General features: G+C 39.1%; 1 protein-coding gene across 1 annotated transcript; it reads left to right on the top strand.

Moving 5' to 3' along the window:
- elovl6 (ELOVL fatty acid elongase 6) lies at positions 1–23,180 on the top strand. Its single transcript, XM_005919425.2, has 4 exons — positions 1–284; positions 18,958–19,089; positions 19,322–19,473; positions 21,483–23,180. The coding sequence occupies exons 1-4, from the start codon at positions 202–204 to the stop codon at positions 21,923–21,925; spliced, it is 810 nt and encodes a 269-aa protein (XP_005919487.1). The 5' UTR covers positions 1–201; the 3' UTR covers positions 21,926–23,180.
- The last annotated feature ends 4,697 nt before the right edge of the window (positions 23,181–27,877 follow it).

Genomic DNA, 27,877 nt, shown 5'->3' with positions numbered 1-27,877 from the left:
GGGCGTCGGCTCGGTAGCCGGTGGAGGAGGAAGGTGCTGTGACTGGCGAGCTGCTCGCGCAGTGACGCGTACAACCGCGAGGTCAGGACATTGGCGCGAGCGATGCGAGTCAGGGGCTGCGAGGAAACAGACTAGAGAGAAACACCTCAGCCGGCTATCGTCTTGTTTCAGCGGTGTGAAAAGAAACACAGTGCAGTGAGCATGTCGGTGCTAGCTTTGCAAGAGTATGAATTCGAGAGACAGTTCAACGAGGACGAAGCTATCCGATGGATGCAGGAGAACTGGTAAGGCTACACTGTAACCTTAGCGCCCCGTTTATAATCCCATATATAGCAATGAACGGTTTTTCTACAGCACATTCAACGCGCCGTGCTCGTGCTAAATGTGTGTTGGAGCCTGTAGCGTGGAACATACATCCACCTCGTTTACCGGGATTAAACCTAGCCGTATCCTCTTACATCAGCCTCTTTGTCATCATCCGCGAATTTCTGACTGCTTCATAAAATGAACAAATTCATGCAGGCCTTCAGCCGCGTGCGAAAACGCCGCTCTGCCACATTTCAGTCTGTCTGCTCTCATTGGATGCTACATGCTCTTCCACTGTTGCATTGTGCATCTTTCATGAGAAGGATTTGTCCTTGAATTCCTGTGATTTATTCTCCCGGCATCACTGCCGCGATAGTATTATAAAGGTCATCCATTCCTCCAGCTGTCGCACCGCCATCCACTCACTGGATCCACGCACCACTCATCCAGTATGTTTTTATCCACTGATTGACTGATTTTCTATGGTCAAGAGTGGGCACCAGTCATGGTTTATTTTTGTTCTTTAAAATAAAGATATTTGTTATTAATTTAGGAATTATTTGTTCTGTGTTTTAAAACAGTTTATTTTTCATTATGAGTCATATTGATTGTTTTCAATCAATGGAGTATAAAATGATTAAAAACTGTCATCACAAGCCCCCAGACTCTAAGGGGTCTAATAGCGTGCTTTGTCCAATACATTTCCTATGTAAATGAAAAGAGAAAGTGTTTGGAGCTCTACTTTAAACAAAATGGCTTGAACTATTATTAACCTATCAAAATTGTTGATATTTTATTGATTGAGTAATAACCCAGTTTTGTTAGCTCTAAATAAGACGCCTTTCCAAAGGAAAGAATATGAAATCCCAATTAACCTAAAAATTAATTGCTACACAAAATATAAGAGACTAACTTGCAGCAAAAGCCTTTTTTAACAGTACTAAAGTCACTGATGAATCACAGCTTCCCACAAATCAAATGTGTTTTCTTCCTCTAGCCGTAAGCATGCATTTTTCTAAACAGCTTTTTTTTACAATAGAGTGTATAAGTTGACCTTTTACAGACATTTCATTTTTAAGTACCTTGTTAGGGGGGAAAAAAAACAAAGCAAAACAAAAATCTGAGTGATGTTAAGCAACTGGATTAGCAGTTCTCCACATGCTGCAGATTCTGTTAGAGTGGCCTTTCAAGTTGCAGCTGATCTACAGAACAGAAGGACTATTCTCCCAACAGCTATCCAAGGTGGTGTGGATGGAGTATATATGAGAAAGCAGGATGAGATCCTTTCGTGGAAGGCAGCTGAATATTCTTGAGGGTCACTATAACAGCAGCCTGACCAACAGTCCAGAGAATGGTGAAAATATGAAACAGGAAGTCGCAATTTGTTTTCTTCTTCAAAATAAGAGTGAGGTGGCTTGTCCTCAAAATACCCTGTACTAGTACAAGATGCTGCAAATTAAAGCTGAAGTCACCTTCTGGCATCGTTGTTCATTGATAAGAAGCGTCAGTATTCAAAATGTCTCATTGTTTACTTAGGGTGGTGTCTGCTACGCTTTGCACAATCTGTAACATTACTCCAGGCTGAAATTTCCCTGTTGCTACTAACGGATGAGTAAATATTCTTCATGATTGTGTGCAGTCATGCATTACAATCGTGGGTCATGTACTGGTCTGTCCACCCATCTTTTGCATGAATTAATAGAGGGTTATTTTTGTCCAGGTCCACGCCAGTTTGAGCAAGAAATGGTTCCAAGCAAAACAAAATGATTCATGGGTAAAGTTAGTATGAGCTTCATTCACTGGTAGTGGGTTTTTAGAAGGAAGCACACAGAAAGTAAGAGGTATTTGTCTAGCTTCATCTGTTTCAACTGCCTGATAAAAGGCAGATTATTTTTAAAGCATATTTTCCTTGAGTGCTTGGAATGAGTTATAGAACAGTTTCAGTCTTATTCAGTAAAATTAAACCTGTGAGTGAGACCGAGCGAGAGAGAGAGTGAGTGAGAGACCACATGGGAGCAATGTGTAGGAGCTGTCCATACCCTAGTACTGACAACCAACCAATAACGTTCATCTTCTGATGTCTGCTGACAGAGAATTAGCCAATCAGGTTGCAGCTGATCTGTGATGACCTCTCTCTGCTATTCCTGTAGTGGAAGATGTCAGACAGGGCCAGTGCACATGGCTAATAGAGACAACAACTATGGAAAAAGGGACTGTATAAGTTTATGAGTTGACATTAGGAATGTAATAAAGGGTGACGTGTTTTTATGGCTTAAGGGTGAGACATAAGGAGCTCTTATGAAAGCATGTGCCTTAGAAAAAAAAATGCCTCTGTTTAATGGTTAGCTCAGTGCAGTACTTAAACCACCACACAATAACTTTAATCTAATTTGCACAGTTTGCGTTTATGTATTTATTTTGTGTATTTATCCTGCAAACCATTAACAAGGCCAAGTGCAAATATGAACTGATTTCAGTTCATATTTGCAAAAGCAAATGTCAAGAATTGCATACAGATCTCTGGCTTGGCCGTTTTCAGTCTTGTTTGACTAGAAGAACAGGAGGATCCCTTTTGATGGATGTGCCAGGGAATAATTCAGACTCTGAAGGTAAGGCAGATCATATATTTATCATATAACATATGTATCTGATATTTATCTTTGGAAATCACAATAAATGTTTATTTTGCATTGCATTTAACTGGCTATAGAGTAGACGCGTGAGTTATATAAAAGCTTGTGTGCATGACAGAGGAGTCATTGATAAAGCATGCAATTGGCCCTGAAGTTAACACCATTAGACTGTGACTGTTGAACATAGTTATGTAATAGTGTTGATGATGATAAGCTGGAAAAACAAACAGCTCTAAAACTATTCTATTAGTCAAAAGCAAGGATATATTTAATCAGAATATTTGTTATACTGTTGTTACATTTTTCTCCTAATATTTCCATGTACTGTATTCTCATTGTTGAATATAGGAAAGCATCAGCTTTAGTCATGACGGTCATTTACATTTCAAGCAAAATGTATGTTAACTGAACCATGAATCCTGTTCTTTGGCTGTCAGATATTATGTATTATTTCTAGTGTGGTCAGTGTTGCCTGTTTCAGTTTGTATTATTTGATGTTAACTATGCACAAGTTTATTTTTCTTGTTTCATGTTCAGCCAAGTCCCAGCTAAAGTAACCCCTCTGTTTAAAACAGGACAAGACATAAGTGTACATTGTTATATACTGTGTGTATGTCATTGTTCTGCAGGGATGAATGGAGACTGGTGCCCTGATCTAATGTCTTTGTTGGACACTGACAGGAGACAGCTCAGTATTGTATAAGAAAGGTCAAAGAGTCGGTTGAAGAACTAAGAAGAGGAGGAAGAACTAAATACTGTGTGATAACATCAGCATCTTGCCTTTTTGACAACAAAATGTATTCAGTACAATATAAACCTAAATATTATAGGGGCAGGGTGTTTTTATTTTTTCTCCACTTCAATCTTGTGGCAAAAGATTGTCTGATTTGACTTTGGTAAGGAAATTGTGGTGCACAACCCAAATTTAATTGTGATTAAGTCACACTAGGAAATTGGAAAACCAGTTTAAAATTGAAAAACCCCAAGATAATGACTTCCATTTACCTCGGAAGTCTCAGCAGCATGTTTCTCCTGGGACCTGAGTCAGTTGAAGTCAGATGCACTCGTCAGCTAGATCATATTAATATAAGATCATTTTTTTCTTCATCTCAGTTCCTTGGCCCTTCACAACCCATTTCAACACTTAATCACTTAACACACAGTAAACCTTATGCAATGCCTGACTGTAATTGCACATATAGTGCATTTATTAACATAACTTTGCAAACTTGTCTTTGATATAAAATTGTTTAGCATAACATGTGCATCATGTTACTGTTTTGAATAAAGTCTGTTTAAAAACACATGCATGGGTTTCTGTATTTGTTGTTGCAGCTCAAATTTTGGGAAGAAATGAATAAACAAGCACTTCTCTCATTTTGATAGGTGATAGCATGTCCAGTCTAATGTGGTAATATCTGGACTGCAGTCTTTGGTTATTACATCTGGTGTGACTGTGTGACTGTGTGACTGAACTGGTTTGTCGTCACTTCAAATGAAAACACTTATCTTCCTAAATATATTAAAACCTCAGATGTGATCCAGTGCAATGGATAAAACCTGCTCCATTTCAATATTGCCTGATGTATGTTAAGATTGCAGTGTTCCTTACTATCCATAAAAGACACGTTATTATTCAGTGTTATACACTCACCTTCAACCTGCTGACTCAGTCTGCACTTCCACAAACGTCATCATTTCTCATTAGCATGCAGATTGTTTAGAACCTTATGTTCTGTTTTTTGAAAATCCCCTTGTGTGGATAGCATCCCCATGGGTCTCTGCTCTTTTGATGGATCTCTGGTGATTTTGCTTTGGACTGATAACACGGGCTGCACAGTCGTAGAATACTGCAGGGAATGAATAATGAAAATTTTGTGTGTGGTCTGACTGTTAATGTTTCTTCTAAAATTTGCTTCATTTGCTGTTGCTTTATAAACGTATTTTTAGAGTAAAATAATAATGTTTAGACTCTGCCTTCATGAAATGTTTATGAATATTACTTTTAACAGTAGCATTGCTTCTTTTTAGCTAACCATTTGCCTTTCAATTCAGAAGTATCCTGGCTCACTGACTAATCTTGAAGATCATGTTTCTGGAACTCGATAAGTTGGGGAGATAGCTGTCTTCCATCACAGTTTCATATTACTTATTCAGTCCAAGTGCAGCCTTCTCCATTGTTTCGGAGTTCTCATGCCCTATTATTGTACAGATGAGACCAGTAGATGGACTGGATTAAAAAATTATGTTGCATCAGTGGTTAGTGCATAGTGGCATTTCCCATAGATTTAAACTTCTACTTGTATTGAGTAAGAGTATGCACATATGCTTGAGCAACTACAGTCCAAGAAGGTGCAGTTGGACAATGTTTGATAGGGTGAGATGCTCTTTTGAAAAGATATTATTATGACTCGCAAGTTGTTTGGTCCGACCAAAATGAGGAGAAAGATCTGGGATTAGTAGTGAGTCAACCTTTAAAATATGAGCAAGGGACTACACTAAAAAGTTCATTTATTATGCTGGAAATCTGTGAAAATAATAATAAAAATTCAGAAATGATTTAGCAATTTTACTTGGGCAACCACCTCAAAAACTAAAGTTAAAGTGCTTGAAATGTTAACTAGCTTGTTTTCATTTTTCTCTTGAAAAATAATATATGCATTTGTGTGCATTCTCTTATGCAACTTTTAAAAAAAATTCATGATTCAAAGCAGCGCAGACGACGTTAGAGAGATCCTTTTTGAATATTGAGTATTTTTATTCAAGAAATTATTTTTAGGTATTAGAGACACTTTTTTGTGTTTTTTAGATGATTTCCTGTTTCCTGAATTGGATCCGTAGATATAAGTAAATGGATGCTGCTGCCTTTGTAACAAGAGCAGCACATGGTGATGCTAATCTTTCTTGACCATGTTAACCAAGAATATGCTTCAGGCTTGGTGTTTGTTCGGCCTGTTTTCTTCTCACTATTGGTGAGGCAAGATAGAGACATGCGCTGACTCCTCGGGAACTGATGTCTGCCTGCGGTGTTGCTGCAGTTTTGTTACACTTTCAGTTTTTATTAGGCTGCCAGTAAAAATCTTTAATGCAAGCAAAAGCAGTTCATATTACAGCTATTTTGTGTTAGTGTGTATGTGTGACTTTGCAAGCCTGTGTAAATAAATTACCCTAATTTATTACCTTATTTTGTTCAAGCTAGAAATGCAAAGACTGAACATTGGTATGGGTGAGATCAACCCAACTGACTGCCTTGTCATTTCTTCAACAGACCCTCTGTTAGTGTGGCCATGTAAATCACCAGCTTCTGTAGGTGTAATATGTAGGTGGCCCAGTGCTTTTTGTCCTTATAATGGATACCTTTGGTTAAAATGTACATTTAGGAAATAACACATTAAGCCCAAATTATAAACCACTAACACAAAAATATATTTCTACAGAATTTTCAGTTTTTTACTTTTTACAATCGTTTGGAAAATCTTTTCAAAACGGCACTTACATTTGTTTTTAGTTGGTGGACTTTTTGTTTCCCCATTTCCTCTGGTGAATTGCAGCTTTTCTTGAGTAGTTACATACATGAGTCAATATGGAATGAATGCAGTTGGACTACATTTCTTCTCACTGTAGTCACAAGAGTGTGTGTCTTTTTCACCTTGTACTTGATGATGTGCGTTCCAATGAAAACAAAGTTTGGGCACATACACTGAACAAAAATATAAACGCAACACCTTTGTTTATGCTCCCATTCCCCATGGGATGGACGTAGAGACCTAAAATTCATTCCAGATACACAATATAACCATCCCTCCCAAACAGTGGTCACAAATCAGTCCAAATGTGTGGTAGTGGGCACATCTGCTATATTGAGATAATCCATCCCACCTCACAGGTGTGCCACATCAGGATGCTGATCTGACATCATGAGTAGTGCACAGGTGTACCTCAGACTGCCCACAACAAAAGGCCACCCTGGAATGTGCAGTTTTTTGCGCTATTGGGGGTCTGGGGACCCAGAACCGGTCAGTATCTGGTGTGACCACCATTTGCCTCATGCAGTGCAACACATCGTCGCATGGAGTCTATCAGATTGTCAATTGTGGCCTGTGGAATGTTGGTCCACTCCACTTCAATGGCTGTGCGAGGTTGTTGGATATTCGTGGGAACTGGTACACGCTGTCGTATACGCCGGTCAAGCACATCCCGAACATGCTCAATGGGTGACATGTCCGGTGAGTATGCTGGCCATGCAAGAACTGGGACATTCTCAGCTGCCATCTGCCCTGAACAATGTGAACCATGATTCATCCGTGAAGCGCACACCTCTCCAACGTGCCAGACGCCATCGAATGTGAGCATTTGCCCACACAAGTCTGTTACGGCGACGAGCTGGAGTCAGGTCAGACCCGATGAGGACGACGGGCATGCAGTTGAGCGTCCCTGAGACGGTTTCTGACAGTTTGTGCAGAAATTGTTTGGTTGTGCAAACCAATTGTTCCAGCAGCTGTCTGGGTGGCTGGTCTCAGACGATCTTGGAGGTGAACCTGCTGGATGTGGAGGTCCTGGGCTGGTGTGGTTACACGAGGTCTGCGGTTGTGAGGCCGGTTGGATGTGCTGCCATATTCTCTGAAACGCCTGTGGAGACGGCTTATGGTTGAGAAATGAACATTCAATGCACGGGCGACAGATCTGGTTGACATTCCTGCTGTCAGCATGCCAATTGCACGCTCCCTCATTGCTTGTGGCATCTGTGGCATTTTGCTGTGAGACAAAACTGCACATTCCAGGGTGGCCTTTTGTTGTGGGCAGTCTGAGGTACACCTGTGCACTACTCATGATGTCAGATCAGCATCCTGATGTGGCACACCTGTGAGGTGGGATGGATTATCTCAATATAGCAGATGTGCCCACTACCACACATTTGGACTGATTTGTGACCACTGTTTGGGAGGGATGGTTATATTGTGTATCTGGAATGAATTTTAGGTCTCTACGTCCATCCCATGGGGAATGGGAGCAGTAACAAAGGTGTTGCGTTTATATTTTTGTTCAGTGTAGATAAATGCTGTATGCAATTCTCAGACTAAAGGTTTTAAAGCCATCCTTTCTTTTAAAAAAACAAATCACTGCTACTTAATAATTAATTAATTAATTTATAAATCCTACAACTTTTGTCAATTATGTAATGACAATCACAGCTTCGGCGTGATTGTTGTGTGATAATGTCAATTATTGCACAACAAATGTTAATACTTCATGCACAAACTTCTTTTTTTTTTTTTTTTTTTTTTTTTTTTTGGCCTGTCCCGTTTGGCTCTTTTGCCATCAGAATTGTTGTCTAAAGGCAAAGAAAGATACCCAACGGATTTACTTTACCAAACTGACCATCCCAGCCTTGCCGTAATGGTCCATTTGATTCACCTTTTATTGTTTATTTTATTTTCACTTACTGAATACGGGACAGACTTGACTGGGGGAAAGAAGGGGAGAAAGAAAGAGGGAAAGAGAAACAGCTGAGAAGAGGGACGGGGGAGAAGGGCAAAAGACAAAAACCAACAAAACGGGCAGAGGAAAAAAAAATGCATATATCAATCACCTGGATCACCTGCTGAGAAAGAAAAAAGAAAGCAAGCAGAAGAGAACAAGAGTAATAGAATAAACAACATCACAATGATATATGTGAATATGACAGTAAATACTAAATATTAAACATTATTGTGCAGCACATAAGATCAACAGAACACAGTGTGCTTTGAGGTAGGAGCCAAAAAGGGTGTAGTTTGTGGGTGTGATCACCCGTGTGTACACCTGTGAGCATGGACGCGCTTGTTTTGTTTTTTTAAAAGGTTCCTTCATGTAATAATCTGCTAGAGGGTGTGGGGGGGCCACAGCCCCGTCCTCCAGGGCTGAAGCAGGTGTGGAGGAGATCAAAACTCCAGACATCCAGAGGCCCCCAGAACACAAGAGACCAAGGAAGACCAACAGAGGGGCAGCTGCGCCACTGTCCCGGAAAGAGCTGAGGAGAGTCCCAGATGAGGGCTCACTCAGCAGCCGCGGAGCAGAAGCCAGGGGGAGTTGCAGTGACGCGCCCGTGAGCTCCGCCGGCAGCCAGCTCGCCTGAGTGACCGAGCCCCAGGCCGAGAGGCCGGGGGCACCCCACCTCCGAAGTGGCCCGAGCGAGCCCCAGGCTCCAGGCCCCGATAAGCGGCCGCCAAGGAGTGAGCCGGTGTGTACCTGGACGCCCATCCCCGGACACAAAGAACCACCAACGCACCGATGTCTGAGGGGGTCCGCCACTGGCAGGGGAAGTGGATGCACAAACTTCTTAAAGTAACTTTGACTTTTGTACATGCTGCTAAGTGACCTGTAAGTGCATCTCAGTGATTCTTGGATGATGACTGGTTATTATGTAACATAGCTAGATTATATTCACTGCAACTTGTGGTATTTTTTTCTTTTTTTCTCTTTTTCTGCTTGTCTGCTCTTTGACAAAGTTACTCCTTTTACTCTCTATAGGATACAGAAAGTACTGCCAAGGAGTTAACTGTCCTGAACTAAACTAAAATATTGGAAGTGTGCGCAGAGATACACAGTTCTGCTGTGTGTATAGTTGTATATGTCTTTGTGACATAGCATACACACACACAGTTAGACACCAGCTCAGTGTCACAGGCATGCAGGCTCATCCTCAGACTGCAAGCACAGGATTACATAAGACATGAAATCTCCTGGACAAGCTAATACAGATCCAAGTTTCACAGCAGGTTGTCCAGCAGCTTTATACGACACTGTCAGTGGGGGAGGGGATGGCCAATGGGATCAACATTCTTATTATAATGTGCAATGTACTAAAGAAGTTAGTACATAGGTCAACAAAAACCAAAACCATAAGGTGGTAGGATATGCTGGCATACTTCAACTTGATGTCTAGAACGAATTGTTTGCTATAAAACTGTAATTTGGGCTGGATGGCTTGGCTCTCCGTTTGTCATGTTTGAAGTTAGACTACTCAACTTTTACAGGCTAAAAGACCATTTTCATTTGAACCTTTATGGTGGTGATAATATTGTGAGACTGTAGTGTCAGAGGACATCTCTGGAGCTGTGCTTTGTTGGCTCCATCATCAGTATTCTCTCAAAAATAAATTCTCTTTTTAAACTTTTGTTCATCATTTGGCAGCAGTGGAAAATGAGCCAACGCCCAGCGTCTGAAGCTGTAATAATGGTTACGCACCAGAGGGAGAGGGAGTGTGATGCTTTCCTGATTTGACTGAGCAGCTCTTGTAGACTACACTCAGTGTGCACAGTTTTACATAGAGAGCCGGCTCTGCAGTCATAGATTTCACCTTATTTTAATGTTTTTTACCTCTAAGCTAGTGCTTCTTGTGCTCATTTAGATGAATGCAGCTGCCAGCCTTGCTGCAAGAAAGAAATCTCTGCTGATTCTGTTACTGCTTCATGCTGATCCTTCCCAAAAGAGCTCTGACTTTGTAGTTTTTTATTTGTGCTGCCTCGGCCCACTTTGGCAAACAGCAGAGTCAGACCATTTGCCACAACCCTTTAATATATTGCACAAGTAGTTTTTACCTTGTGCAGTTTACTATCTAATTTATTTATTAAATTATATTTTGGGAGGCATTATGACATACTTCGAGGACTGAGGAAACTTAAGAGAGAACTGAACAGAAAACTGTAATAAGGAGTCTTAAAATATATAATCTTTACAAGCACATGCACAAAGTGAGTCAGGTCTTAAAAACATGAGCGAAAGCAGCAACAAATCACTCATGACAGGTTCTAATGTGAGGGTGAGTAGCTGTGCTACATGGCTAACATTAGGCTATTTATTTTGTTTTGTTTCCCTGCAGCCAACCAAGTAATTACATTTTGGCAAAATAAGAATTTTCTTATTCAGCTAATATTTGGCCATCTTTTTTTATTTATTTATTTAGGACATTGCATGTTAATGAACATAAATGTAAAAATAAAAAAAATTTACATGAATGTAAACATAACAGATTATAGCCAAGGGCTAATTTCCATCTGTTGTCCTTAAGCATAAAAAATAGACATAATAATTCATAAAAAATCATCATTCATTCATAATAAAAACTCCATCACCGAACTTACACATACACACCATTCTGTTCCCAAATAAAACATTAAAACTATGCAACTCATACATGATCACACACTTGATTTGTCCATAACCAGTTTTTAACCTTTGCCTTAAACAAATTGAGTGTAGAGCATTCTCTAATGGGTTGAGGAAGACTGTGGAACAGTCTTCCTCAAGGGTAGTGCTGGGCTTGTTTTATGGTACTGCCGTTGTGATCATTTGTATAGGAATTTGCTTATGGAGAGCCTATGAACAGGGGTTTTCAGCCTATGCAAATGTGGATGACACTGTGTAGGTCGAATGCTGATTGTTGGACAAGAGAGAAGGGACAGCAAAGATAATAACTCCAAAGATTAAGAAATGAAAATCACAAATGGTGACTGCAGTGGACACTAGATTGTTGGTAATACTGGGTCTTTGTATGTAGGACTTTGCAGCTGGCTGAAGGACTAAAAACGATGAAAGAGTTGCCCACAAACAGGTTTAACCACATGCTTTGAATACTGCCTCCAACAGATGCGATCTACTTGTAGCGCTAAGAACAGAGAAAGAGTGCAGTGAGTTTTGGTTAGGTGGAAGAATCATTACTAAATCTTTGTTCTCACTCTTTTCAAAACTTTAATTTTGCATTTCACATTTAACATTAATGAACCAAGAAAATCTGCATTTTGCTTTTGAAACATGTTTGCAACCAATTAGTTAAACTGCAGGAATGTCTTAAAGACATAAAGACCTGGATGGCCGCTAACTTTCTGCTTCTTAATTCAGATAAAACTGAGGTTATTGTACTCGGCCCTGAAAAGCCTAGAAATATGGTATCTAACCAGATTCTTACTCTGGATGGCATTACCTTGGCCTCCAGTAACGCTGTGAGGAACCTTGGAGTCATTTTTGACCAGGACATGTCCTTCAATGCACATATTAAACAAATATGTAAGACTGCGTTCTTCCATTTGCGCAACATCTCTAAAATTAGAAATATCCTGTCTCAGAGTGACGCTGAAAAACTAGTTCATGCATTTATTACTTCCAGGCTGGACTACTGTAATTCATTATTATCAGGATGTCCAAAAAACTCACTGAAAAGCCTTCAGCTAATCCAAAATGCTGCAGCAAGAGTACTGACAGGGACTAGAAAGAGAGAGCATATTTCTCCTGTTTTGGCTTCCCTTCATTGGCTTCCTGTTAAATCCAGAATTGAATTCAAAATCCTGCTCCTCACATACAAGGTCTTAAATAATCAGGCCCCATCTTATCTTAATGACCTTGTAGTACCATATCACCCTATTAGAGCACTTCGCTCTCGCTCTGCAGGCCTACTTGTTGTTCCTAGAGTATTTAAAAGTAGAATGGGAGGCAGAGCCTTCAGTTTTCAGGCCCCTCTTCTGTGGAACCAGCTTCCAGTTTGGATTCAGGAGACAGACACTATCTCTACTTTCAAGATTAGGCTTCAAACTTTCCTTTTTGCTAAAGCATATAGTTAGGGCTGGACCAGGTGACCCTGAATCCTCCCTTAGTTATGCTGCAATAGACGTAGGCTGCCGGGGGATTCCCATGATGCATTGAGTTTTTCCTTTCCAGTCACCTTTCTCACTCACTATGTATTAACAGACCTCTCTGCATTGAATCATATCTGTTATTAACCTCTGTCTCTCTTCCACAGCATGTCTTTATATCCTGTCTTCCTTCTCTCACCCCAACCGGTCGCAGCAGATGGCCGCCCCTCCCTGAGCCTGGTTCTGCCGGAGGTTTCTTCCTGTTAAAAGGGAGTTTTTCCTTCCCACTGTCGCCAAAGTGCTTGCTCATAGGGGGTCATATGATTGTTGGGTTTTTTCTCTGTATCTATGAAGCGCCTTGAGGCGACTTTGTTGTGATTTGGCGCTATATAAATAAAATTGAATTGAATTGAAATTGAACCATCAATGGAGTGACAGGATGCGTTACTGCAGCTTTTCCCAACCTTATAAATAATATTTTTTTAATATTAACCAAAACTACCACCAATGACTACCAATGGGCCTTGCAATCAGTCATGATCATTATTGTGCTAATTCTCATTACCATTGATCAATGTAAATGTCTGTGCATTACCATTACAGTTGGGGGAATGGCTGTAATCACAGTACTGTAAGATGGTGAAACATATATCCTTAGAGGTGGTTGTAAATGACCTCCTTGACTCCCCACTCAAACCAGTCTTGCTTTTTGTCAGGATGTGCATACCATCGTCATTGAAAGAGTGATGATGAGGTAGCTCTTCGGTGTTGTGCTATCTGCTTATCCAGAGGTGGTTTGGTTTCCCCGATGCGTAATTCACAGCAATCTTCCTGGCACTTCACCACGTACACTATATTATTCTGTTTGTGCAAGAGGATCCGATCCGTCAGGTGGACCAATTGTTGGCATAGTGTGTCGTGGGGTTTGAAAGCTACAGACACCGCGTTTTGACAAAATGCGTCTCAGCTGTTCTGTTAAAGGTTTTCATTTAGGCAGCAGTTGTCTTTCTTCTCTCCTGGATCGCCTGGAGCATTCTGTAGGTGCTTTCCCAGCTTTGACAAATGTCCAGCTGGGATAACCACACTTACTCATGGCCTTTTTGTAATGATGTCATTCTGATTCCCTGGCTGCTGTGTCTGTGGGGATGATAAGAGTCAAATTTTTCTTCCCCTGAAAACGATATGTCCAGTAGGGCTGGGCGATATGGCCTAAAATCCATATCGCGATATAATTTGAAGCATGTGCGGTAACGATATATATCGCGATATATTCTTTTCTTCTGTATAACGTATTTTCCACACTATAAGGCAAACTTAAAATCTTTTAATTTTCTCAAAAATCGAGTGTGCCTTATGTATGAATTCTGGTTGTGCTTACTGACCTCGAACCGATTTGGGCAGAAATCTGTTAAAAAATGTTTTTGATGCACAGTAAAGCTGGAGGATGAACGCCAACTTTTCTTCCACTCGATAAAAATTCACGTGAGGGATTCTGGTGGTCAGGGACAAATGAAATCTCATAGCAGGATGCTATACACGGGGCAAACTTCAGTCAGGAGAACAACTGAGATTATTCATCCACAATACAAGGTTAGTTATTAATATACTGCAACAACATGGGAATAGAGCAACTGCGAGAGAATTCAACATTAATGAATCAATGTTACGGAAGTGGAGGAAGCGCAGTTTTTGGCTTTCCCCATATTTCAAAAGTGCTTCATCTCTTTGCTATGACTGTCGCCCGGCATAATTTGCAGATGATAATGGTTGTAGCCGCTGCGATGCTTTCGACCAAAACAGGCGCAGTTTGATGACATCATCAACATGCGCTCATGGTATAGTCAAAATCTCTATCGTTGGCCAAATTTATATCGTTTCTATCGTATATCGTTTCTATCGCCCACCCCTAATCTCCAGCAAGCAAACAGAATCGAGTCTCTGGAGTAATCAAAATTTATGAGAGAATAAACTGAAAATGAACCTGACTAAAAGCCGCAGGGTTCAAAGCTTGTGCAAAAAGTAGCGGCATATAGCCCGACAATTACGGTAATTAAAATGTCACATGATGTCAAGTGCTTTGTGTTTTAATGCTTTTAAATGACTGTTTTTAATGGACTTTTTACTTAATAGATGACAAAATACTATTTAAAATAAAATCTGTGTAACCTTTGCCAAGCTGTGACCACTGATGATAGACATGGTAATTACAAATAAATGTAAAAAATAATTTGTATCAGTAGCACAAGCAAACTGCAGTACTATGCCAGCCGTGAGCCACTCCTTATTTCTTTGTATAATGCTAGGAAAATAGGCAGTGTGTTTGTTATCAGTGTGACACTGAAAAGTGATGAGATGCTTTCCAGATGATGATGCATGCCAGATTCTGACACCACTAGCTGAAATGCAGCCCCCAAATTATGACAGAATCTCCACCATCTTCTTCCATGTGGTTGTAGAAACTCACTTTTGTACCTCTCTCCTAAGCTTCTCTGTACATCATAACAATATTTTTGTTTGTTTTTTGAAAATTCAATAGTCTTTAAAACCAAAAATTTCAAATGTGCAGTAATCACTCCATAAGCTGCTGATTTTTTTCACCTTTCCTCCCCATTTCCCTTCTGTAAGGCTCCTTGACAGCCACCCTTTCACCAAGACTATTTCCAATAAGCCTTCAACAAATAGTAGATGGAACAACTGAAAAGCCAGATGCATCTGATGTATCTTTATTTATTTGTTTACTTACTCATTTTTGTATTTCTAAAGGACATGACTTTTACATAGTGTTCATCCGTTATCAATGTTTTTTAAGAAAATGCTCAGGGATAAGGACTGAGAAGTTGTGAATAATAAGCCAGTGTTTACAGAAAAAGGGCTCCAGAGAACCTAGCGAATTAGTGCTCGAGTGCTTAAAAAAAATACCAGAAAGCCTGGCTTCTAGGAAGTACAATATAAGAAAAAAAATGAGGGGTAGCTCAAGGCACATTACTTTAACTCAATAAATTCCTTTATGCCCAAGGATACTTGACATTCAGACTGGGGAAGCCAAGGATCGAACTACCGACCTTCCGATCAGTAGCTGATCTGCTCTACCACCTGAGCCACGGCCACCCCTTTGAAATCACAGCTTAGACTATGTTCATCGTGCTACCCTTTGACCTTTAACCTTGAATGACAGTAAACCAAAGGGTAATGCTGAGATTGTTTCTCCTTTGCAATCCCCTCCAGCCACTCCACATTATATAGGGCACTGTATTGTGTGTTGCTCCGTTCCCCCCTCCTTCCTGTGTAGTTGAAAAACAGTGATGTCATTCTGCAGTCCAACCCTGTTGACATTCTGTAAATGCAGCTGAATTTGACTTTGACAGGTTTGTCCTTTGTTCTTCAGAGGTGGTCTCAAGCATTTTATGGTCTCCTGCAAGAACAGTTAGGTGACATCCTATATCCTTTGTTGAAAGATGGAAAATAAAGAGTTGATACACTATGTGATGGTAAAAGTATTCATTTATTCAGTTTGAAAAGAGAAAGGGCATCAGCAGCACTACTTTTTTATCTTCTAGCATTGGTTGACCCATAACCATCTACTGACATACACCTTAACCTGACTGACCGTCTTACACAACCCTCCTGTATTGAAATTACAAAGTGGGATCCTAAAGTTGGCATCAAGTTCATTCTTGAAGTTCATTTTTGAGAAACTGATGTCATGGAATTAAAGATTTAACTGATTATTGTCACATACCCTTTTAAATTTTTTTTTAAAAGAAAATAAATTACGCCTTTTTTGTGTGGCTACATTCTTGATCAGCAAATTTTAGCGCTGTTGTCGAGAGTGTCATCTGCTAAGGCAGCAGAACAGGTTTGTTCACTGTGTACAAGGTTGCACATGTGTGGGCTCTGTGAGAAATGTTCAGCAGTGTTAGCAATGTAAGTCTTAACCCTTTAAAGCCAACTATATCATGTTTAAAACACGCGTCTTTGGGACGTCTACATCAGTGTGAACCCCCATCCCATGGAAAACTGAAATAAATTGCATGATATGCTTTTAAAGAATAAACTGCAAAAAATGCCTGATGTAGTACTCCTGTGCTTATATACCATATATCACAATTCAATTGGCAATTCTGTTTAGAGGCCTTATTTTAATTTTGTATAATAAAGCACTAAATACCTAGGGCTTAAAATCATGTTGTTGTCTTTGTATTACCTCTAAATAACAACACAAACCTCACTGAAGTGGAACATCACTCCTTGGGCTACTTTTACTCAGCTAATTAATCCCAGAGCTGTTGGTCAAGCTCCAAGAATGCCTCATTCCTAGTTGCTGTGCACTGTCCTCTTGACAGCAAACACAATGGGGTTTTTTTTTGGGTTTTTTTTTAATGTTTCCAAGGTTGCTGCTGCTGATATTTCTTTTTTCCAGTATCACCCTGCCGTTACATACACATATCTACTTCTGGCTACCCTGCTGTAGGTCTGATGCCTGACTAACCTGGAACCTACTAACTTACTCTCATAAGGTTTATTTTCCTGAAGGTTTCCTGGGGGGTTATTTTCTTGGCTATGCTGCTCGAAGCAGTTACTCTGCTCTCTGTCCAATAGAGCAGATCGTTTTTCGACAATGCTGGTTTAGTGTTTTTCAGCCCTATTCAGCATCCAGTCTGTCAAGTCAGACTACCTGCACCTTGTAATTGTGCTGAGCACTGACAAATGCTTTTCTTTAGATTCAGTTGAGCCAGGTGGTGTTTCACTGACAAGTCAATTAACACAAATTTAGATCACAGGATGGGAGGAGCTGAAACTGAATCCCGGCAATAGCAATTAACTTGCAGCAAAGTATTAAATGGCAGTTGGAACTGGACTCTGATCATTAAATCATTGCTTCAGGCATTGCATGTGAAGTCACTTTATTATGTAAAACATGTCTTGTGTACATTATGAAGCAGTGCTGGAAGAAGAACTTCTGTGCATACAAAAATTACATTGTTAGAAATGATTACTTTATGGTGGGAATAAATTGCAAATAAATACTGCTTTCATTTAAAATGTCAGTTTTTTTCCTTCATAGTATCTAAGGATGAAGCTTGCCAGCTTGCTCTTTGATAATGTTTGTTTCTTCTTTGATGGATTACAGTAGAGTGCAAGTCTTAAGCAGTGAAGCAATTTATTGAAATCCAATCGTACATGAAAATATAGTGTATATATTAAAAAAGAAGCTTGAAAATCAATATTTTGTGTAAACCTTTATTGAGGAATAAAAGGTGGAATAAAGCCAGAGCTCTCTTAGGCAAGTTTTTTTGGAATTTCTTCAAATAGTGTCCAAGCTTCTTGATGGACATTCCAAAGCTCTTCTTTGGATGTTGGCTGCCTTTTCTTCTGCTCTCTGTCAAGATGGTTCTACATCTGAAGAATGTTGAGGCCCAGACTCTGGGAAAGCCAATCCATGATTGATAGAAAAACATACAGTGGAATACAGTCAAGATATGCTTTCACTGGATTGCTGTTGCCAATCATCTATATGGTGCATCAGAATCTAGTGTTGACCTCAGCCTCTTCTTCCTGTTTCCTTTTCTTAAGAGTTGCTTTTTGACAGCCATCCTTCCATTTCTGATGGGTTTTCACCAAAGAGTAGATGGATCAACTGAAGGCTGTCACATCTTTGCTGTATTTTTTTCCTATTTCTCAAGGATATGACTTTGAGATACTGTCCATCTGCTGTATATAGCTTTTTAGGCCTGCCACTTCTTTCTCCACCTATCTAGCTTTTTAAAATCTTTAAGGGAGATACAGCTCTCTATGCCAAATGTGTGGCTAATAACTCTGGTTATGGTCAACAAGGAATTGCCTTGTGGGTGCAAAAACACTACTGTCAAACGGTGTTATCTTTGGCTTTTTTCCATGAGTTCAGCTAAAGAAATGGGAACAGATTAAGTGTTTTACAGCAGGCTGCTAGTAACAAAGTGCCTAAAGATACAATTTAAAAAAGGTTCTATGCTAAATTGTCTGTTTTGTGTAGACAAAACAGCGGCCAATCCTTAGTTAGGTGCCGTTTTATGCTTGAATGATTCATAAGTTAGTCTAAAGTGACTTTAAAAGCATTCATCTAAAAAAAGTGAAGTACAAGTAGTGGACTGAAAATGAGTGAAAAGGAACCAGTGTCCTAAGAAAAACTTTGAAAGAGTGTCAGAAAGTTCTGAAACCTTTTGCTCAAGATCGCTTTACAAGAACGTCTGACGTCTTTGGGAGCAAAATATAAAGAACTGATGGGTGTTTCAAGACTTAACGTTCGGCTATTTTAGTCACTTTAGTGATACTTTATAACCTTCATTCCTAATTTGTTGCATTGAACATCAGTCTATCAGTATATTTTCCTGTGTATAGTAAGTCATGCTTTCTCTTTTTGTTGCTTGCAGGAAGAAGTCCTTTCTCTTCTCTGCACTCTATGCTGCCTGTATCCTCGGGGGCCGCCATGTCATGAAACAAAGGGAGAAGTTTGAGTTGAGGAAACCATTGGTGCTGTGGTCACTCACCCTCGCTGTATTCAGGTAAGAGGGTTAACATTTGTTTAATGATTATTTAATATAAACTGACTTCAGTTGTCAAACGTAGCAGCGTTTCACAACAACTAGAAACAGTAGCAATGTGCACACTAAGAAAACCTCAGCCTTGTAGAAAGTGCTAGAAATACAAACATTTTAGCTATAATGTGGGAAGCACTTTCACACTTTTAACACAAATTATTGTCTGTATATGTATGTCCTCCTCACCCCCATGTAGTATTTTTGGTGCCATCCGTACTGGGAGTTACATGATGTACATCCTGATGACGAAAGGGCTAAAACAGTCAGTTTGTGACCAGAGCTTCTACAACGGGCCTGTCAGCAAATTCTGGGCATATGCTTTTGTACTCAGTAAAGCACCAGAGCTGGGTAAGTCCATTTCATTTATTTATTTGTTTTAAGTATCTTTTGCATATTTTTTTCTACAATACTGCAAATACTGTAAAAGGCTGATGATGTCATCACCCCATCAGGCAGGTGGTCAACATGGTCACCCAAGTTTGTGAATTTGATAACTCAAGAACCAAGTGGCATACGGCCTTCAAACTAATACTAAAAGTGTATTTACTAATAATCTTGTACGAGTTTAAATCCCAGAAACCTCAGTCTTAAGGTCAGGGGTCAGAGTTTCTGAAAATCGTCTGAATGTGATGACTGAAGAAGAAAGTCACCTACAATTTTGAAATTGATACAATAGGTGTATCTGCTAGGAGGCTGATGGATACAATTGGCCACCAGCAGTACACTTCTTTTTAAAGATTTTGTGTGAATACAATTTTATTTTTGCTCATCTTTGTCTTCCTAGTGTCAGATCTTCAAGCCTAAACCTAGAGCAGTTGTTCCTCTCAGCAGGAATAAAGAGTGGCAGATGCCATGTTCTCTCTGTCTGGCTAATGTCCAAACTATCATGTTGTGAAGTCTGGAAACTGGAGACTTGGTTGTTTCTGTATCTACTAGGTACAGAAAGGTGCAGGCGGCTTAGGGAAACATAAGAAGGTGGACAGAGACCTTTTTGTCATGGGTGGATGTCTCTCTAGATATGTCACTAAAAATTCGAGACACTGCAACCCCATTGCACATTCTAAAAATGAACACAAGGCACATATAAGTAGTTATGTTCAATGAAGTACTGCTCTGTTTCATCAAAATACCACTATTATCAGGACCAAAAATATGTATGGCTTGGCTTTAAGGATTTGAGTTGAGTACTCATTTAAGAGCTACAGGTCAGAAGCCAAATTTTTGGCACCGTGCTCACATCTTTTAGCCATCCACTTTTGCCAATACACACTCATATGGACAACATCTTCATCTGTGATTCCAGGTGAATTAACACTACAACTATTGCAGCAAAATCAGGTGGAAAATAACATAAAATTTATAACAGTAAACTCAGGTTTATTTGTAGTAAACTGGCTGCTGCAAGCCTTAATAAATCAATATAAATAATAATCATGTTTGAATGATTAAGTAATTCATAATTTTGCATTGTAAAAGAGAAATTCCCACAAATGCCCTATTATGTGCATAATAGGGCAAATTCTAGCAGTATAAATATAATACCAAAACAGTACTTTGTGCTGTCACTGACTGGTTTCCTGGCTTAGAATGGAACTTGGGGTCTGAAGGTTACATGACAGTAAGCATGGCGGTGTCAGTGTGACCTTGGTAAATATGTGACTAGTGGAACCTTACTTGGTTATTAAAAGTCTCTATTATGCTTGAGTTAATCATGCTTTGTGTTAAAATCCCAACTGTTTAACATACTGCAATTACTGCAGGATTAGTTTTCCATGCATTTAAAGTCATTCAGCCACTACATTCACTAATATATATATTGCAATATTTTTGACTGATGTAAAAAAATAAAAATGTAGGTAAGTGTACATTTACATTTATACATAAATTTGAAAACAAAAGCCCCAAATTTTCACAAGGAAAAATACATTTTGTAACCTGGAAACCACTGATATGAAGCATTGATATTATGGTGTTTTGTATTTGTAGCAGTACTTTACTATGTACTTTGTTGTAATAGGGCATGTTTTCTGTTTTTTCAGCTTTTGCAGTTACCGCAACTGTTTATTGTAGAGTACTTATCGGCCTTAGCCTTGTTATGGGTGATAAATGGTATAATAAAAACTGCTTTTGCTGCCACTTGTATTTGTGTTTATCAGTTTATTGGGTCCTAAGTTGTCAAACATTTCAGTGCTTCTCTGTGTGTGCCTAAAGCTTTGTGTTTTTACACAGCTTTGCATATTTGAGAGTGATTTGTATCACAGCCAGTTACTTTTTGTTGGACAAATAATAACCATGTTCCTTTTTCTGCTGCTCCGTCCTGTCTTATCCACTCCTAACTTCCACTCTCCTATTCGCAGGTGACACTCTGTTCATTGTCTTGAGGAAACAGAAGCTCATCTTTCTCCACTGGTACCACCACATTACTGTGCTGCTCTACTCCTGGTACTCCTACAAGGACATGGTGGCTGGCGGCGGGTGGTTCATGACCATGAACTACTTGGTCCATGCTGTCATGTACTCTTACTACGCACTGCGTGCAGCTGGTTTCAAGCTGTCACGCAAGTTTGCTATGTTCATCACACTGACCCAAATCACACAGATGTTGATGGGCTGCGTAGTCAACTACTTGGTGTACTCGTGGATGCAGCAGGGCCAGGAGTGTCCATCCCACATGCAGAACATTGTTTGGTCCTCCCTCATGTACCTCAGCTACTTTGTGCTCTTTGTCCAGTTCTTCTTTGAAGCCTACATCGGCAAGTCCAAATCATCGGCTATGGCTGCCACAAAGAAAAGCGAGTAAAAAATAAATGCCATAAGTATGAAAAGAAGGAAGATAATGTAAAAAGGGAGTTTGAAATTGAGAGCAGGGACCAGTGTCTTGAGAAATGAACGGGTTTAGGTGTGAGAGAGGTGGCATATAGCCCACCAAGTCTAGTGGGAGTGGGAGGGTCATGAAATGGTTGGTGTTTGTGCTTGAGCATTATTACTAATGTGCAGGTCTTTAAAAAAACAAAATAAAAAAACAAAAAAAAAAACATTGAAGGTTCTGTCTCCCTTGAGGGATGCTATAGAAACAGCACCACCATGATCAGAAGCCATCACAATCTGTCCACCTGAAGTTTAAAAGCCCCCATTTTAAATTCACATTTAAAAGTTTTTCCAAATGTAAAGGATAACAAAAGGATCAAAATCACCAGATTAAAAACAAATTACATCTACCACAAGTATAAGTTTACTTATATAGTATATATATATATATATATATTTAAATATATATGTATATTGAAAAAAAGAAGGTACATATGAAGATGGAGTTAACATTAACACAGGCCATCTGAGTATGTTTTTGTTTGTGTGTCTGTCTGTCGTCAGTGTTGTTTTTTTTTGGTTAGATCTGTCAAAGCAAAAGTTTGGATCGCTGGTGAGTACATGGAGCTGAAGTGTTGGTGGTTGAGGTGAGCTGATGGGGTGAACGGCACTGTGTCGTCTGTCTTACATTGCAAAATGCGATATTTTTCTCAGGTCTTAGGTTATCTCTTTCTTAATATAATATGCATATCAAGACAAAGTAGACATGTTTAACATCTGCACCACTTTACAGTATGGCTGAATTTCATCTAGAATGTCTGCATAATTGAGAAAAAAAGTATGAATGGAGCTGATTGGACTGACTGTTGACCACACCGCTCCCGGCCGTGATGGGAAACAGATGCTGACAGTGCCCTGCTTCACCACTTGTCATGACCTTGCAGAAGTTGCCGACCACACTTGGAAAATTACTTGCCATTGACTTCCAAGCACTTCGCTGTGTTAAAGTGTCCCTACCAGTGACGAAACCAGTCTGTTGGACAATGAATGCTTAAATGGAGGAAGAGCATATTTCTGTCTAGCAAAAGAAAAAAAATTCAAACATGCAAATTGTCAAAATCTGCTGTATTGAAAAAATAGTATGTATCCTTAATGGTGTCTGTTGTGCTATTGTGCATTTGCACTGTATCAATGTAAAAAATATGTTGCTGACAAACTTAACATATGAACAAAGTGCAAAAATGTGACATGCCTGTGTTTGTTTGGTTTTTTTTCCTCTTGGTATTGCACACCATTGAAACTATTTTAGTGCTAAACCTAAAAAGCCATCTAAAGTACTACTAAGCATTTGAAATTAAGAATTACCAGAGTTTAATTATCACTCCCAGACATCCAGTCTTTCTTTACAAGAACTGAAAGACAAAGTGTAGCAGCAATCAAACATGTTTTATGCCTGACCTCTCAACATCAGGTGTTACACTTCTGCTTTTAGCTGAGTCACTAAAGTTGATCTGTATCATTGCTGGATGCACTTCGGTAGTTGTGGGCATAAATGGCACGAGTAGTTAAGCTAAGCAGCTTTTCATCTAAATAATGATAGTCATCCACTATTACTGTTGGTTCAGTATTGAAAAAGCGTGCTGACCGCCCCCTAGAGGTCACATTACAGGTTGTTTGAGGCTCCATTTAGTTTAGGTTGGAGTGAGACAAACATGAATCAAAATGTTTTCATCTAATCACATAATAAACATGGATTCTTAATCATTTAGTTGGAAAGACCTAGTAAAGCAAATCAAGAAAGACCAAAAAGCAAATCCTGTTAAGTGATGGTTGCGTTTTATTCTTGTTGTACAGACACAATTCCATAAGCCATAAAAAGAATAACAAATGGTAAATTTATGCAATATACATGTTCTATAGGGAAAAGAACACGTTGCTCCATCATATTATAATTTTGAAATAAGTTAAACAAAACAGCAGGATGTGGCCGCCTATCGTTCCTGTCACTTCCGGCTACCATCTTTGGTAACTAATGAGTTAGCCAACGAAATAAAATGCTACGCTATCAAGACAAAAGAGGGGAGTAAAATTTGTTCAACAAGTTTGATATTTTGTTCAGGCTGAAGAAACTGAAGGGGCTTTGAAACTGTGGTAAGTGTTAACAAACTTAAAAACAAATTCCCACAAGCACAAATCTTGAATACTTTTATGGTTTAATTATTCCGTTTTGAATGTGTAATATATCACAATTATATATTATGTATTATATATACAATTTATATTATAAAAGCGTCAAAGCAGCCTAATGCACAATTTCCAGAACACACATTATGGAAACGTGCAAAGGTCTTTTTTCCAGTTAAATGTCTCCTACAGGCTTAGCGGGTGATGGAGCATGTTAGTATAGAAGTCATGGGAGTGGCAAAACTTACCGGTGACAAAACTACTGATGATATCCTGAATTAACAGCAGAAGCTATACTTTGTATAAATGTTCAGTAATATGCACTAGTAGTGAGAGACAACTAGACCATACCAATTTGGTTCCTATTAATATTCTGAGTTTTCTGAAGGTATTTAAAAAAAAAATGGCTACTTTATTTTTATATTATCTTACATGAAAATAATGATTGCGATTTTGACAGCTTTTCCTGAATTATTGCAGAATTGATTACAGTCTAGAAGTTGTATCTAATTTCAGTTTATTCATAACCATAAAATGATTTGCTCTGTGCTACAAAAGGCTAGAATCTCAGGTGCCCCTCTCAAACAGGAATGCTCTTTATCGGAACTGAATGCAGATTACGATAATGAGTGCAGGTTCGAACTGCTATTGCGATCTTGATGTAAAGAGAGGTCACTGAAGCATTTTTTTGTTTTTGTTTTTGTGTTTATATTTAGCATTTGCTACATATGAAAAATGAATAAGAACAGAGTTACTTAATAACCAATCATTCTGTATTGGTTGCAGTTGTATCTTTATATATCCCTGTTACTATTAGTTTCTCATCGGTGAGCTATTTTGTTTCTTTGTAACATTGCTGCCATCTAGTGAAAAAAAGCCAACCTGGCTATTTTTTTTTCTTGACGATTGATTTCTAGGTCATTAATGATAGTACTGTGGAGCATTTCTCTTTAATTGTTAAATAGTTGTGATGAAGAACTATCCTATTCAGTTTATGTAATGGGAAAAATGGCTAATTGAAATTAAGTTGGGATTGTGTGCCACTTAAGTGAAGGTGTATCTGTGATTAGTTGTGCTCATTGTTGTTATGTTATTCATTTTCCCCCTGAGACAAAACTACCAAGACAGCTTGCCAGATTTGGGACTTTCCCTCCTGTCAATGGTGCAATCATACATTCTGGCTCACGTGTCTATGTCCAATACATGCATTAGACCTTCCCTCCCCTTCTGATTTTAACTCTGGACAAATCCTCGAAAACCAGTGTTGCTCTATCCTGCTCAAGAGCTAAAGGGACCAAATACTGACCTGAAGGATCAGGGCAAAGCCTTTGAGTGGGTGGCTAATTCCCGCTTTAGCCCTCATCAGCTGTCCTCTGGGCAGGAATGGGACCGTGAGCGATAAGACAAAGCTAGACCCATCTGGCAGAAACTATAACCCCAGTTACAAAAAGTTATGATGGTCTGCAAAACCTAAAATCTGAGACAAAAAATACAATAATATCATTTAAACCCCATATTTTATTTAAGAAAATATTTTCACATTTTTATATTTTAATGCTTTGGTTTGCTTTTTGTATTTTGAATGTGCACATTTCATACGTCTGCACAAGTCTTTCTAAATGTTACAGGTTTTGGAGAAACACATGCTGCCATTCAGACAGTATCTTTTTCAGCAAAACAAAGAGATAGCATACTCTGCAGCACAGCACCACCACAGAGAATGTAAGAAACCATTCCCAAAGTCCTGACCGGTTGCCAGTTAAAAACATTTGACATTTTATCAAATAAAAAATATGGCCAGGAGGCCCTAAACCAAAGAGCTGGAATCCTATATTGAGCAAGGACAGGATAACATTTTGGCTTTTAAAACTTGATCTCCTGAGTTACAAAATGCTTTTAGGGAGTTGCTTAAAGAAGACATGAGGTAACAGTGCTTCTGGACTCTCTTCTGTACAAAGATAACAAATGCTATGTTCTCTTTGTACAGTTTTAATTAGATATGGGGTTTTGGATAACAGGTTTTAAATTCAAAAAAGTAAAGTAAACATCAGATGTTTTGGGGGTTTTTTTTGGCTTCTTGTCATTAGCTATCAGTGGATACAATCGATGACATTTCATTACTCAACAAGTGTGGACAAAACATAAACTTGAAACTTAAAAGTGTTCACAGCTAATGACTTGAGAATAACACAGGGCAGTGTATATAGTTAAGTAAGTAAAATTAGTGTAACTTTTTCTCTTCTTTAAGACCTTTCTTTTGAGAAATGAAGCTTTCTGATGGATTAAACAACATAATTGTGTCTTCAGGTTTCCAGTTTGAAATCTCTGTGTTGTGTGAGTGTTGAGTTCTGAATTTTACCATTGATGAGTTAAGCTAGAAGTGTGCAGGTAGCTTTGAAGGCTAGGCTGCTGAATAAGACCGCTACAGCGTGTGCATCAGCTTGGTGGGCTTTGTCACTTTTAGCAATCTAAGGAGTTAATCCTACTTCCACGAGGAACAGGTATTGATTTTGAAATTTGGGGAGTTTCACCTGTTTGCTCATTTTTGGGTCTTGGACCTATTTTTGCATAGGTGTCTCCAGCATCATTGTCTTTTTAGGGTTATTATTGTGTGGTGGATACCTCTCTGTGACCCAGTATTAATGTTCTAACCTGCAGTGACCTTCCTAGAAATGTAACTACAACTTGGTGTCAATAAAGCCAGCTTGATTATAAATGCTGGCAACAGTGTTGGACACTTGCATAGGCAATGTAGTAGGTGAAATACAAATTTGCCACAGAATTAATAAATTATCCATTACTACAACATCCCTGTTGATGACATGGCAGTCCCAAGATGCTATTTTATTTATAAGGTGGTGTAAATCAGCTGTGGTGTAGCCTGACACCTTGGAGCCTATGCAAGTAGTTAGCATTGGTATAGCATTTCCCTTATTATGCTCACATTGGTGCCTGCTTTTTCTCTGTTACAGTAAGCTAAACTGTGTTGCTGTTGCCTTTGCTATACACCACTGCATTAACTTGATGTACAAACCTGTGGAACATACTCCAATTAATTCACAATCATTTTATTTTGGATAGGAAAAAATACAAATCTATGAAGAAATATCATTAAAAATGTATTTATATGTATTGTGAAGCAGTGTTTATTCCTAAAGCGATACAAAAACGAGTCCCTTGCATCTTCTGTTACTTACAGTGTCAGTGACTCGATTGCCCCCTGTTGCCCCAATTCAGAAGTAATACAAGATAAATTGACACTCGGCCCAATTTCATCTTTACTTGAACACTGATCTGCTGCTGTTTAGAGTGGTGGCCTAACCTATCTGTCAGCCCTAATGGAGCCCAATATATAGATAAGTGTGTCTTGCCACGAAAATCAATATCGATGTGGCCCCTGATGGTTTTTGAGTTGAAGTGCTTTGTTTTCTGCCATTGCCTTGAAACAAAGAGGCTGTGGGTCCTTCTATTAACAATTCCCAGTCAACCTTGAGACAGACTTGCAGACTGAGATAGAGGTAGAAATAGAAATAGACAGATGGAGTGATGGTGAAGGGTGGCGGCATTCACGCCGACATCACTAGAGCATTAGATTTGGTGGAGGATAGAAAAGCACCATCAATGGACCACAGAAGGCCTTCAAAGAAGAATGATGACAGTGATGGGGTGTGACAGAAAGACAGAATGGCCAAAATAGTCTTTCAGTGGAGAGGAAATTATGTCATGTGTGTTTTGCTATAAAAACAAATACAAATAAATG

The sequence above is a fragment of the Haplochromis burtoni genome, unplaced genomic scaffold, assembly GCF_018398535.1.
Source record: "Haplochromis burtoni strain Fernald_Lab_line unplaced genomic scaffold, NCSU_Asbu1 Contig_33, whole genome shotgun sequence".
Taxonomy (NCBI): Eukaryota; Metazoa; Chordata; class Actinopteri; order Cichliformes; family Cichlidae; genus Haplochromis; species Haplochromis burtoni.
Note: the sequence above shows the minus strand (reverse complement) of the source record. Positions and strands in the feature narration are given on the sequence as shown.